The sequence below is a fragment of the Erithacus rubecula genome, assembly GCF_903797595.1.
Source record: "Erithacus rubecula genome assembly, chromosome: 2".
NCBI lineage: Eukaryota > Metazoa > Chordata > Aves > Passeriformes > Muscicapidae > Erithacus > Erithacus rubecula.
In genome coordinates, this window is record NC_136685.1 from 108,295,040 (window position 1) to 108,309,248 (window position 14,209).

General features: G+C 50.0%; 1 protein-coding gene across 1 annotated transcript; it reads left to right on the plus strand.

The window, feature by feature from the left end:
• The first annotated feature begins 3 nt into the window (after positions 1 to 3).
• Positions 4 to 10,948, plus strand: BUB1 (BUB1 mitotic checkpoint serine/threonine kinase). The gene is made up of 25 exons (XM_079330195.1): positions 4 to 46; positions 174 to 233; positions 315 to 459; positions 724 to 920; positions 1,419 to 1,459; positions 1,724 to 1,818; positions 2,111 to 2,157; positions 2,260 to 2,450; positions 2,616 to 2,764; positions 3,136 to 3,464; positions 4,034 to 4,086; positions 4,490 to 4,630; positions 5,360 to 5,455; positions 5,767 to 5,857; positions 6,179 to 6,254; positions 6,728 to 6,908; positions 7,240 to 7,318; positions 7,691 to 7,863; positions 8,202 to 8,342; positions 8,898 to 9,013; positions 9,567 to 9,728; positions 9,818 to 9,975; positions 10,052 to 10,229; positions 10,373 to 10,479; positions 10,648 to 10,948. The coding sequence occupies exons 1-25, from the start codon at positions 30 to 32 to the stop codon at positions 10,841 to 10,843; spliced, it is 3,219 nt and encodes a 1,072-aa protein (XP_079186321.1). The 5' UTR covers positions 4 to 29; the 3' UTR covers positions 10,844 to 10,948.
• Positions 10,949 to 14,209: the final 3,261 nt, after the last annotated feature.

The window sequence follows — 14,209 nt, forward strand, 5'->3', positions numbered from 1 at the left end:
TCGGCGGGAGCGGTTGGGGCTGGGCGGGCATGGACGGGCTCGGGCGGTGAGCGGGGAACGGGATAACAACGGGATAACGGGGTGGGGAGCGGGATAACGGGATCGGGAGAGGCATCGGGGGTACCCGGCCCCCGCCGCTTCCCCCCCTCACGATGCCGGCCTTGTCCCTGCAGGAATTACGAGGCTCAGATCCGGAGCTACCGAGGGCCCGACCCGCTGGAGCCATGGGACAGGTGAGCGCGGCCCCGTGCCCGCTTTGGGTGCTGCCCCGTCCCTTCCCGGGATTCCCCGTCGCTGACTGGGAATGGTTGCAGGTACCTGCAGTGGGCAGAGCGCTGTCTGCCCGCCCAGGAGAGGCAGAGCCGCTGGCCCGGGCTGCTGGAGGAGCTGGTGAAGGTGTTCGTGGGCGACCAGAGGTACCACCAGGACCCGCGATTTGTGAGCTACTGCCTCAAGCTGGTGCGTTTGTGTGGGAATTAAATTATCCTGATTATTCTGGGGCTGCAGGGCGCCTCGGGAATTCTGATCCTCTGCAGGACCGGGAGATCAGAAAAAAACAACAGTGTGGTTTTTAAGCTGGTAGCTCGGAGAGATTTGCCTTCTCCTACCCTTACACAACGATACTTTGCTATTATGATAACTAAGAAACTCCAGTGATTTTGCCTGCGAGTCCCTTGGATGTGTTTGGAAGTGCTGATGTCTTGGTGCGTTGGTGTCCTGCAGGCAGAGTTCATCTCTTCCCCCTGCCAGTACCTGGAGTACCTGCACGGGCAGGGGATCGGAGCCACCACCTCGGATTTCTACCTGGCCTGGGCTCAGCTGCTGCTGAAGGAAGGAAACGTGCAGGGAGCGGGGGCTGTGCTCCAAAAAGGGCTCCTCAACCAAGCACAGCCCCGGGAGAGCCTGCAGCAGCTCCACTGGTAACTCTGGGGCTTCTTCTCATTTACTCATAATTAACCATGCCTAGCATGTGATTGGTTATTTTTTCCCTGCCTGCTTATTTTTGGTAAAGGGAGGTTTCAATTTAACAGTGTTTCTTTGCTGTTGAATGTTTATTGGGTGTTTTGGGATGTACATTTAAAAACAAAAATCCCACAGTGAAGCAAATATCCTTGAGCTGAGTCTTGGAGTTAAGCATTTAATTCTGAGAAGCTAAATGCAGAAAACCAAAAGGAAAATGTAATGTAAAATGTTAAACAAATACCCAATGCTATTTTCCTCTTGAAGGCTTTTTTTTTTGTTTTTGTTTTGTTTGTTTTGCAGCTGTGGAGATGTCCACATGCAGTAAAAAACATGCTTTCCAGTGCTGCATTTCATGGCATGATTGTACAGGGAAATCCAAGATTGCTGGGAGGTGGGGAAGGGTGAGGGACAGGTAATTTCATGGTAGTAACTGAGGATTTTTTTTTGCAATTTAGCTCCCTGCAGAGTTATGATCCTCAGAATCCTCCTTTGCAAGGTGAGGATGGAGAGTCCTGTTTCATCTGTAGCTGCACTAAACGAATTTTTTACCTCAATGAGTGAGTTTTGTCACTGAAGAAAACAAATTTCCTGTAAAAACCACTTCATTTTCCTTCTTTGCATGACAAATTCTTAAGGGAAGTTATATTCAAACCAAGCTATTAATTTTCCAGTGCTTCAAGTTAATCAAAATTCACAAAGGAGCAAACAATTTTTACCCATTAATGAGCAGAAAATACTTACATTATGTTTTCTATCCCAGATGCTCCTGTTGTAAAACCACTTCAGACCTCCCATGCTGCAAATCTGATGGCTCCTCCAAAAGGTGTTTCAAGCACTAATCCCTGCAAAAATCAGGTAAATGATGGATTCTTTGGGAAGGATGTTTCATGTAGAGTTTGGGTTGGCTGGATGAGGGTAGAGTGACTGTATCTGGTGTGTCTCAAAACTGATTTTGAGAGGCTATTGCTGCTGTTTTCCTGCTGCAAGCATCACATCTCCAGAGGAATGTCATCTGGGAAGCACTGGGACACACTCAGTGGCCTGACACATTCCCAGAATCACAGGAATAACATTAGCAGTGGATTCTGTGCCAGCTGTGCTTCTTGAATTTAATTTCATTTTTTTGTGTTTTATTTTCCTGCTGTAGGGTCTCGATGCTGCTGATTCTCAATGCTCTGCTGCAGGAAAAGAAGTGTAAGTGTTTGGGTGGTGCTTTTAAAGTCCCACTGGTGGGCAAAGCAGCTCTCTGCTGGGATAACCCCCCAACCCTGGCCCTTTTTCCCTTTTCTCTCCCAGGAATTACGTGACCTACATCTCCAAGTCCGAGGTTGTCCCGAAGGCGCCGCCGGGCGCCGTGGGCTGGGAGCAGGTCCCCATGTATGACAAGAACCTGCTCCTCTGCCAGGGCTCTGAGCTCTCCTTTGAGGAGCTGAGGGCCAGGAGATACTCCAGGAAAGATGAGCTCCTCAGGAGGCAGCAGGCACTGGGTATCCTCCTTTTTTCCAGCTCTCCATGTGGTTCCTGGTTAAGCTCATCCCTTGGGCTCCTCTTTGCAGTGCCACAATTAGTGGTGTCTCTCCTGAGGAGACAGCAGCCATCAGCATGGCACCCAGACCATATGTATTCATTTAATATCATTCTTTAATCCTTAGAGGAGGAGAAGAAAGACTCCATGAGGAAGAAGGAGTCAGCAGTGCTGGAACTGCAAGCCCTGCAGCAGAGGCTGGAGCAGCTCACCCAGCTCTCCAGAAGCCTGGAGGAAACAAGACTGGAAGCAGCAGCTGAGCCAAGCCAGAGGGTGGTGAGTGGGTTCTGGGAGGGACAGGAATGCTCTGCCTGGGCTTATCCCACAAAATCCAGCCATGCTCTAGGAACCAGGCTTGGTTGTTAACCTAACCTGGAGGCTGAGGCTGCAATACCAGTGTGGACACCTGTATGGCAACACCCAGACTTGAAAGGTTTTTGCTTCTCCACGGTTTAGTTTGAGATGCAGCTAGAAGCCCTCGTGGGTTCTGGGCACATGGAACTAGCAGGAAAATTGGAAATGGCTGTACTTGGTGGGAAACCTAAAAGCTCTGTTACCTTCTGGTGACATGGAGCTGGTGGGGAAAATGGGAGTGGCTGTGTTTTGGGGGGAAGCTGCATGTCACAGAACACTTCTCATCCCTAAAGGTGCCCCCAGCTGTGAGGCCCAGCACATCTCACATCCCGGGGACCTTGCTGGCACCTGCTCCAGGGCTGGATGTGCCACGGTGCCGAGCTCTGGTGCCTGAGCAGCCCCGACTCCAGGCACCAGCAGCACCCCCTCCCAGGCTGCAGCCAGTGAAGGCCCTCGGTGACCACACCCCAGCAGCCTCCCCCTGGGCAGCAGCAGCAGGGAAGGACCCAGCTGCAGCCCAGCCAGGCCTTGGGCAGCTCCAGAACAATTTGCTGCACCCTCCCTTCAGTGCTGCTCCAGCTCAGGAACGGGCTCGTCCCACCCCTCGGAGTGCAGGAGAACTGTGAGTGTCAACTCAAAAATCAGCCTTTCCTCCCTTTCTGGGAAAAACAAACCTGACCTGAAACTGCTCTTTATTACACTTGGTCCTCATGGCCACGTTTAATTCCTTTTACCCCGTGGTTGAATTGCAGTGTGAGGAAATTTGATGTGTAATGCATAGCTGGCCCCAGCATGCCTGGAATGAACCCCAGGAATCTGCAGATGCCACTCTAAGAGAAAGATGAAAAGTGCTGGTATTTCTCCCCTGCACTTTTGCTGAGGGACTTGGCCACAAAATGAGGGGGGCAGAGGGAGAAACTCAGGCAAAGCAAGGGTGGCTCAGTGGGCCAAGGTGGGAGCAGTTATTCACTCATATATTGGAATTCACTGGAGGCAAACTGTGTCCAAGGAGCACTTTTAATACATTTTAACCCTTTTAAAGGACTCTGCTGCCCCCCAGGTTATTGGCAGCTTCAGGAGAAACTTTCCAGGGTGATCTTTATTAAATGACCTCTCACTTCATTGAAACAGGGTTTGAAATGGGGTTTAAATAGTTTTTATTCCAAGGTGATGTGACTCTTTCTCCTGCAGGTCCCCCAGCAAGGGATCCACTGGATTAACTCCTGCTGTGGATGTGAAGGAAGGTAAGGAACCTTTGCATGGACTCTGATGCCATTGGTGTGGCTGCTCCCAGCTGGGAATTGGTCACTGATTGTGGACAGCAGCTCCATCCCTGCATGTCTGTGCAGGGTCTCTCTATCCTCTATTCCTCTCTGTCTTCTATTCCTGCTTCACCTTCTGTGACAGGACAGAGCATTCCTGGGAATTGCAGATCCATTCCTTGGAAGCCACCCAGCTGTCCCAGGTCCCTCCTGGGCAGCCTCCCTTGGGAATCTGCCACACAAATCTCTGAACAAGCCAAAATCTCTCCCCAAATTCTGTGTCTCCACTGCTCCTTTTGTTTACTTCCCTCACTAACATTTTGCTGGAATGCTCATAAACAATCCCAGGCTCCTTCAGGAATGATCTTGCTGTTGTGTTTTCCAGCCTCCAGAGTTGGGAATTCCTCCTTTGCCTGTGGAAATGCTTCCCAAGCCACCCCCAACACCTCTCTGGGAGGAGCAGTGGGGACAACAACACCCTTCAAGGTGCAGCCATCACCCACAGTGCACACAAAGGAAGCCTTGGGTAAGGTCTGAAATACACTTTTCCTTCCCCTGGAGTCCCTGGGATTTTCCCTGGAAATGTTAGTGGAGCCTTTTCACTCAGGGATGGGCATGTGCACCATTCAAAGAGGAGAATGACATTAAACCATTCACTGTCTGCTGGGATTGTCTGTGTGACCCAAAACCTCTGACCAGAAAATGATGTTTTAACCACACCCCAGCAGCCACATCCCATCAATTCCTAGATAAATCACTGCCAGGCTTCTTTGGGAGTGTTGTCTGAGCTGCTTTTTCAGGGAATCCTGTTTGGGAGGTGAAAACATAAACCACAATTATTTGGAAGTTCACAGTCAGCTCTGCTTGATGCTGAAATGAATAAAAATGAAAAAATAAACCCAGAAGCCTGTGGCATTAATTAGTCCTACAAACATCTAAGTTTTCCAGAAATCTGAGAAATTAAAGGAGAATTTGCTCTCTCAGGAAACTTGCAATCTCCCCTTGGATAGGGAATAAAAAGGGCCATGACCAAGGGTGTGTTGGCCAAATTGGCCTCTCCTGTGTCTGATCAGTTGTCTGAGGTGTTTAAATGCAAAGAGCAAGGAATCATTGGTTACTGACTGCTAATAAATTGCAAAAACATTATTAATTAGCATTTAAGGCTGTCAGAGTTAATTGGCATTTGGTTTGGAAGAACCTCTGGAAATTTCTTTTTCTGGGAGTGTTGTTCCTTTATTTTTTCTTTCTTTCTTAGGTGTTCTCATGGATATGTTCCAAACACCCTTCTTGCCTGAGCCATCCCCCATGGAGGACAGTGAGGAACAATTTGAAGCCTTTTGCAGGAAAAGTGGTGTGTGCTCTTTATTTTCCCAGCCCTTGGAATTCCATCCTTTGTTTCCCATTGACACCTTCCACCAGTCCTGGCTGTCCAGCCAGTCTGAAACCCAAGGGCTTTACCAGAGTGAGCAGAGAGAGATTTCACATCTGGGGTTGGGCTGGAAAAATCTTCTTTCCAAGAGGTTGTAGGAGAGGTGATTGGAGTGGGAATTCTGCAGGTGCAGCTGGATGGAGCCCTGGAGAGGGGGGAGAATGTGGCAGTGTAAATAAATAATCTTTATTATTGGGTGAAAATAACAGGTTGGTTTTTTTTTTTCTTTTCAGAGCCTGGTGGATGTTTGAAAACTAACATTGCTGTCCCTGCCACTCCTGCATTTGCCATCTTTGAGGATGAGGAGGAGAAGGAGAATGGCAGGTGAGGAGGGAAAAAGGAGCTTAAAATCATGGAAAAAATAGATCCCATTCCATGGGACTCTGCTGTGGCAGCTGCCTGGAGTGGCCTGAGAAAAGCAGGAGTTGCTGCTCTGGGATTGCACAACTTCCCTGTTTGGACAGTGCTTGGGAGGCTTCACTCTCTGGAGGATTTTGGGGATAACTCTGAGCTGCTGCAGCTTTTTGCTGCAAATGTGGCTCTTAAAATAAAATTAAAAGTTCAAGTGAGAACAGCCTTTGTTGTGACCAGCCTGGGAAAGCTCCTGGGGAAAAGCTGCTCTAAACTTTTTGGATAATTTTTCAGGATCCCACAGCAGAGGAACAAAGCAGAAGAGCCCAGAACTTTTGGAGAGCATCCCTTGACTGTTTGTGCAGCAGAAGTGAGTGGTGATCCTGCAGGGATTAGCCTTGGGAGTGGGTTATGCATCCCACCAGAGTGGATGGATTCACCTCTGCTCTATCCCAATCCCACAATATTCCTGGGAATGATGCCCAGCTGAAGGCTGGATGCCTTTTCCCATTTCCTGCACACAGGATGAGCTTTTTTCAATTGCTGACTGACAGAGAATTGATGGAAACTCCTCCTCTCACATTTGAGAGTTGGCATCAGTTTGGGGGAAGAGGAGACATTCCAGCATCCACCTTGGAGTTTCCATAGCCAAGGAGATGGATAAAACTCAGATCCCTTCCCATGGGATTGGCTTTTCCAGGCTCTCACAGCAATTTCTGGTGGTCTGGTGGCCTTGCCTATTACCACCATTCAAACCTAGCCTAAAACATGGAATTTTGTGTATATTTCAGGATCATTTACTGGTTTCATTTTAAGCCTGGATTTATTCTTTCTCCTGCCTAGGAAGAAACAGGGAGCACAGAATTCCTGCGGGATGATTACACGGTGTGGAATGGCCCCTGCAGCAACAAAGCCCTGGCTCCCAGTCCAGACAACACCAGGGATTTTGCCCGAGCTGCCCAGCTCATGTCCACACCCTTCAACCACCTGGCAGCTCCTTCCCAGCCCCCTTTGGAGCACAGAGGTAAAATAGGGAATATTATGGATGGAAAACGTGGTACTTGGTGCCTCATGGTGCCATTTCTGCCCAAATCCAAGGGGTTGGGAATATCCAAACATTGGCTGAATCCCACCTGGGAGCACCTTTATGCTGCTCTGCCTCTTTTTAAGACTTGGAAGCTGCTCCCTGGAGAAATCCAGCTGTTATTTTAACTTGGGTATTTGAAACAAGGCTCTGTTAAGTTCTGGATTTCATGGCAGCAGCTTTCAGAGGTGCTGGATGAGAATATTCCAAATATTCCTGCTTTTGGGGAAATAAACATTAATTTGCTCTTGTTCTTGCTCCTTTTGTTCAGCCTGTAAGGAAAATTTGCCCCAAATGGATTTGGAATTCTCTGGAGAACTGCACAGGCAGCCAAAGTCCAAGAAGTTAAGGTATGCTGCTCCAATGCAAGTTTCCCAAGGGTTTCCACTGTTTTTCCACTGGCTCTGCCCAACACTCATCCCGGCACTCTGGGGGTAAATGGACCTGGGTTTGGTGACCATGCCCCAAAAACCCTTCCAAGATTTAAGTTTTGCCCTGTAGAAATTAAAAATTAGCTTGCCAAAAATCCACTGGTTTCCTTCCTTGGTGAACTTGAGAATTATTAGGGGATGGGTAAAGTGACTTGACCAATTCTAATTTTCCTAAGAAAATTCCATTTTATTCACCTCCATGTTGGCTATGGTGGCATTTGACGTGTTTTTTGCCAAACCACCAAGGCAACAACACTGTTGTAATAATTATTAATTTGTTTAAATCCACAGCTCTGTTCTTGAACATCTCCCAGAGAAGAGAGGGCTTCATGGCAACATCCTGAAACAAGGGACTGGAATCCAGGGAATTGCTGCTTCCCAGTGCCTGCATGAGCAGACAGCTCAAAGCAGACCTGGACATCCCTTTTCCCTTGGGATGGACAGGACAGCCTGGAGTGGGGCAGGTACACAGCATCCCCTGCCTTTCCTGCCTGGATTCCAAGTGGAGCAATTCCATGATTCCTGTGAGGGATGGATGAGTGTGGGTTGTACCTGGGTTGCACATTGCCATGGAATACTTGCAGTCCTGACAGGTTCTGGGCTCACTGAGGCTCAAACACTTTGGGGAACTCTGGGTTTCTGGGAAGGTGCAAGAGTGTCCAAACCAAGGAATGCTTCTCATATCCTTATCCCTCCTGGGGCTTTTTGGTTTTAAATTAGTGATGCTCATTCAAGCCCAAGCTTGTGTTACCTCCCTGGAATGACACCCAGAGCTTAAACACTTCCCTTTTTTTCCACAAAGTCCTTGTTGAGAACCCTTGGGACAAGGAATTGATCAGCAAGTTCCTGCTGGAGCTTCCGAAACCGCTGCGCACCTGCGCCAACTACTTTGAGTGGAAATCTCCTCTTCCATTCATCAGGCTGAAGGCTGAACTCTCACTGGGTAAGAGCTCCTTCAAACTCATCATTGCCAAGCATTTCTTGAGGCTTTCCCTAGGAAAACCTCTCAGGAGCATGTGGGAATTCAGCTGCCTTGTGTGTGTGTCTCCAGATTATCTCAGCCTCAGGTTGGGAATAAGGCCTGGGGTTGCTTTGTTTGTCTTTTGTAGCATTTTTCCTGCAAACTGGGCCACAGCTCCTCAGCTTTGTGTGGAACAGCAGCGGGCCCGTGTCAACAAAAGCTGTAGGACAGGGATTGCAACATCCCTGTGGGATTTAAACATTAGTGTTTACTTTTCAGGGCATGCCCTTTGGAATTTGACTGCTTCCAGGGGGTCAGGCAAAAATAGAAACACTGGGGTCGAGTGTGTGGCATGTCCAGCACTCCTGCTCTCCCCTGTTCCTGACAGGAACAGATTTGTAGGGAAAGACTTGGATCTAGGATTTACTAATTCTCATGGGCTGATGCTTTTCTCTTTGTTTTTTTTTTTGTTTTTTTTCCCCTCCTGTTTTTCCTCTGTGGAGTTGGCAAGCAGGATTTAATGTTAATCTTTTAAAGGTCCCACCTCGTTCCATGTGGACTGCTTGGTTGGGGAAGGAGCTTTTGCCCAGGTCTACCAAGCTTCCATCCTGGATGCCAGTAACCCTCGGAATAATCAGAAAGTGATATTCAAGGTCAGTGGTGTTGGGGCAGTTCTTGAGTCTGACCCTCCCCTGAGTGAATTCACACACATCCTTGGTTTCCATGTCACATCAGCCTCTGGCATCTTTTTGTGAACCTCCCCTCTAACATTTAGTCCTTCAGGGAAAGCTAAAGCTTCCCTCTAACCCCTAAAGTGAAACTTTTTCAGGACAGAAAGGTGATTTATGCTCTCTAGAGCTTCAGGGATTCACAAGGAGTGTGTGGAATTGAAGTCTTGATTTGAGAGGATTAATCATGGTGTTTATCAACTGAGGTTAATCAATCACTGTGAGGGTGGGAAGGCCCCTGGATCCCTGGGAGTGTCCAAGGCTGGGCAGGGCTTGGAGCAGCCTGGGATAATGGAAGGTGTCCTGTGGCAGGGGATGGGAGATGGAACTGGATCATCTTTCAGTTCCCTCCCAAGCCAAACCACTCTGGCTCAAGTTCAAGAGGGAAGATGCCTGATCTGCCATTAAAAACCAACAACAAAACCCAACCCGAGAGGAACTCCAGCTTTTCCCATGAAAATCCCCTTCTTCCTCCCAGGTCCAGAAACCTGCCAACCCTTGGGAGTTCTACATTGCAACCCAGCTGCTGGAGAGGCTGAGCCCCAGCGTGCACCATCTCTACATCCACTTCTACTCTGCCCACTTCTTCTCCAACGGCAGCATTTTGGTGGGAGAGCTCCACAACTATGGAACTCTGCTCGTGAGTGCCACTGCTCTGGAGCTTTTCTCCTCTTCCTTGGGGATGTGCTGTTCCTTAATCCCTGCCCTGTGTGTGTCTCTGGCTTCCAGAATGCCATCAACATTTACAAGAAGCTCCCAGAGAAGGTGATGCCCCAAGCCCTCGTCATCTACTTTGCTGTCAAAATCCTGCACATGGTGGAGGAGTTGCACAGCTGCAGAATCATCCACGGGGACATCAAGCCTGACAATTTCATCCTGGGAGAAAGGCAAGTGTCTCCTGTTGTCACCAGGTGTCCCCACAAGGGAGCCTGGGGACGCTGAGTGGGTTGTTTCTGGTTGAAGGTTCCTGGAGAATGACACGTGTGACATCGATGGGCTCTGCCATGGCCTGACCCTCATTGACCTGGGCCAGAGCATTGACATGAAGCTCTTCCCTGAGGGAACAGCCTTCACTGCCAGGTGTGAAACATCTGGATTCCAGTGTGTGGAAATGCTGACAAACAAGCCCTGGAACTACCAGGTAAGGCACAGCCTGGAACCTGCACGCCAGTTCTGGTGGAACTGGACTCTACCATTGCAGCCTCTCCCCTCCACGGGGTGTTTTCAGCTCATTTCCAGTGCTCTGGTGTGTTTTTGACACAAGGCTGGTGTGTTTTGCTTCAGACAGACTATTTTGGGATTGCAGCCACCGTGTACTGCATGCTCTTCGGGACCTACATGCGCCTCAAGGAGGACAATGGGGTCTGGAAGCCTGAGGGAGCCTTCAGGAGGTGGGTGTCCAAAATATCCCCCAAATCTTTGCCCACATTTCCTGGAAACCCAGTCAGCACCACATTGCTCTTAGGTCACTTTCTGTCACAGCTGTTCTAGCTGGGAGCAGAGTGAAAATCACTATTTACCAGCTGGATTTGGTGCTTTTTTTTTGTCCCTTTTTGCAGGCTTGCCAACGCTGAGCTGTGGAAGGAGTTCTTTGAGAGCTTGCTGAACATTCCCAGCTGCCAGCAGCTGCCCTCCCTGGGAGCCCTGCGCCAGAAGCTCAGGGATTTGTTCTGCAGGTGCTACATGAAGGAAATCAGGTTCCTCCGGAACAGACTGGTCGTGCTGCTCATCGAGCACAAGCGCTCACGGAAATAGAGCTGAGTTTGCACACCTGCCAAGGACTTGGGCTTTTGGGGATGTGGGATCTTCTGGTTTTTTGGAATAATTCGGTTTTAAATAATAAATGGGTTCGGGGTTGACTTCAGCACCTTTCTGTGCTTTTTGAGGGGAATAATGTGCTAAGTTGGGTTGTTAATTGGTTTGGGAGGCAGTGGGTGTGCTTGGATTGGGCTCTTCCTGCTTCCATCTTCTAGGATGGAGGAAATGGAAGTTTGCAGCTCAGATTTAAGTTGGATAGGACTGAACCCACCCTTGGCACCTCCAGTTCTGACCTCCCCCCACATCATTATTCAAGCTCAGGGGAAAACCCAGAGCTTGTTTGCCTGTAATGGCAGAATTTTGGGAAAAAAGTGTTCTTTGAAAGGAATATTTCAGCAACACACCCCACCCCCTCCAAGGGAGGAGAGGGCATTAATTTGATTTTTGCATCTCCCCACAGGAGGGAGACAACAGCCTTTCCTACTTTCCCTCCTCCTGCTTCTGTTTCAGAGGTGTTTCCCCTCTGCTGAAATTGTTCAGCTGGAGAACCACGGTGAGCCTGGCACAGCCTAGGATGGTCAGGAAGAGCTGGGATGTGTTGGTTCTCCTCAGGTTTGCTGCTCTCCCTGCCCTGGTGGTGGCACAACCTCTGGGATTCCCCTTGGAAGCTGCCTGCTTCCCCTGGCACGTGGCTTTGATCTGGAGCAGCTGGTGCCTGACTCAGCTGCAGCCATTGCACCAGGAGGGAGATCAGCTGGAGCAACCTGGGAGCTGGTGGAAATATAAACATTGCATGCTGGGGGGTTGGCTTTTTTTTGTTCCCTTTCTGCCTTTAGTTGCATTTTTTTTACAAGCTGAGCCAAAGCCAGTTGTTCTCTGGCCAGGCCAAAAATACATCTGCCAGGCTTAAGTTTTTTAATCTATATTGTAAATTATGTATTTTAAGTTCCTCATATAATGCAGAGGGATATGTGGAAGAACACTTTAGAGTGTTTTGAGCACGATGGAGTTTTTAGCTGCAGCTTTGTCCTTAATAAATGCTGTTATTTTACATTAAGCACCCTTAAAAACACCCTCTTGCCCCCATCCCACCATCATCCCATGGGAAGCAGGGAGGAGAAAGGTTAAAACCACCTCAGGGAGGGGTAATAATGGACCAGTGGGGTGATGAGGAGGCTCTGCTGTTGTTGATTCAAAGCAAGCTGTTAGAAAAGGCAGGATGAAGGCCCAGGGTGATATTTCCTCACTGGCTCCACCAGCTGAAGATCTCGAGGTATCCCCAGAGTCGCCCTTTAGAGATAACTCATCTTGGGGCCCCCACCACCCACACGGAGACAAGAGATTTCCTGGTGTGTGGGTGGGTGCCTCTGCCTTTCCTTCTGCAGAAAACCCAGGTTTACTCATTTTTCACCCTCTGCCACAGAGCTGGGCCCCCCCCGGGTTGGGGCTCTCCCTCAGCTCCTCCATCTGCTGCTGCTGCTGGCCCATCCCCACCCAGCCCTTTCTGCTGCCATCTCCCTGCAATTCCTGGCCAGGTTTATTAATTATGGCTCTGAAGGCATTAACAAGGGTAAAGTTGAATTAATTAGTCAGGTGCATGCTCAGGAAGCAGCAGTCCTGCTCCCCTTCTTGGGCCACCCACAGCACTGTCACCTGCCCATTAGGAACAATTAATAAGTTGAAATATGTAGTAACAGGTCCCAAATTTCAGCAGGAACTCCAAGTGCCACCCCCTGCCCTGCTCAGGGATCACTCAGGTCACAATGGGACTATTCTTGTCACTTGATTCATCACCATGTCACTGTCACTGCAGTGCTTGTGTGGAGAGCAGTGACGTCTCCCAGAGAGGGTTTGGGGGTTTCTTTAACTAAAATATGCATTTATTTAGCAAAACCCACCTGTTCTTATCTCCATCCAACCTTTGCTGCTCAAGCACCCCCACGCTGGTGCCACAGGGTTTGATTTGTGGCTGGTGTTTGAAACTGGGAGCACTGTAAAGGTCATGCTCCAAGCCTGGTGCAGACACAGCCTCGTGCTCGAGGCTCAAACCTGATTTTATCTGGCAGCAAGAGTGAGGTAACATTTATCATCACACCACAGTTGGAGGAGAAGGAGAACAAGGTGTCATCTTTTTCCGTTGGTGTTTTGTTCAGGTCAGAGTGGGTTTGCTGAGCACCTGCTGGGCTGGGGGAGGTTTTCCCTGGGGCTTTTCATGGCACTGTGAGGAGTCTGGTCCCTCCCTTCCCAGTGGCAGGGACAATTCCCTGACCTGAGGGGTCTTTTCCAAGCTGAGTGTTTCTGTGCTGGCACAGAGGGAAGGCTGGGTGGGAAATCTCCATCCCTCTCCTTCCTCCCCCCTCATTTCCATGTGGGAAGGGGAAGCTCTGCACACAGGTGCTGGTGGGTGCTTTGGGTGCATCACTTTTGGGATGAGGCATTCCCAGGAGTTGGGGATGGATGCTGCAGGGCCTGAGGCAGGGTTGAGGGGCAGGTTTCAGCTCCCCTCTCTCTGTGCCCACAGTGCCAAAAGTGAAGGACCTTTGGGATTGGCTTCGGTGCAAATTCCTCTGTGATGGCTCATGACAAGAGGAACGAGGATAACGTCGAAACGAATTTCTTCCAGCAGCTTGGAGCTGTGATTCAGGGGGTGAAAATGCACTTGCTGCCTGTCCTGGCTCTCCAAAAACCCCAGAGCAGGAGGGCTCAAGGTTGGATGGTGGAAGGCTGTGCTGCTCTCTGTCCCCTGTGTCTCGTGAGCCGCCCACGCAGAAACCAAGAGGAGCCAGGGGGAGAAAACAGACTCAACATCTCCCACCAGCCCTGGTGCCTCCAGAGTGTCCTCCTTGATCTGCCCCACCACCACAGGATGCTCTGCAGGCCTGGGCTGGCTCCTGGATCCAAGGAGGAGCTGTGGTGCTGTGGGTACCTCTGCTGAAGGGCTGGGAAAAGAAGAGCAAGCCTCATTTTTCAGCCCTGCTTCATCCTCACTTTTCTGGTGTGGAAAGGTGAGGGCCAGACCTTCTGCTGCTGGTCCCCGTTTCAAATATTTCCTAACAAATCTCCCTAACTATTTCTGCCAACTTGAACACCCGCAGACACTTTTCCTCCCCCTCCCATTGGAGCAGTGTGCGGGGGATTGGAGCAGCCAGCGATGCTGCAGCAGCGTGTGGGACCATCAAGGGCGACGCTGGGCCGGGCTGGGGGACCTGCGGCAGGGCTGTGTGAGCACAGCGGGGTACGGGGAGCGCCCGGGGCCGTGCGCTGTGTGTGTAAGGTAGGCGGGAAGGGTGTGGGTCGGCGCTCCTCCCGTCCCAGCCGGGGTCATGTGAGGCACGGCCCTGCCTGCCCTGCCCTGCCCTGCCG

Coding starts and splice junctions, on each gene's coding strand:
- BUB1 (XM_079330195.1), top strand. Junction 4,087..4,489: donor TGCTGTGGATGTGAAGGAAG/GTAAGGAACCTT, acceptor TGTGTTTTCCAG/CCTCCAGAGTTGGGAATTCC. Junction 6,909..7,239: donor GCCCCCTTTGGAGCACAGAG/GTAAAATAGGGA, acceptor CCTTTTGTTCAG/CCTGTAAGGAAAATTTGCCC.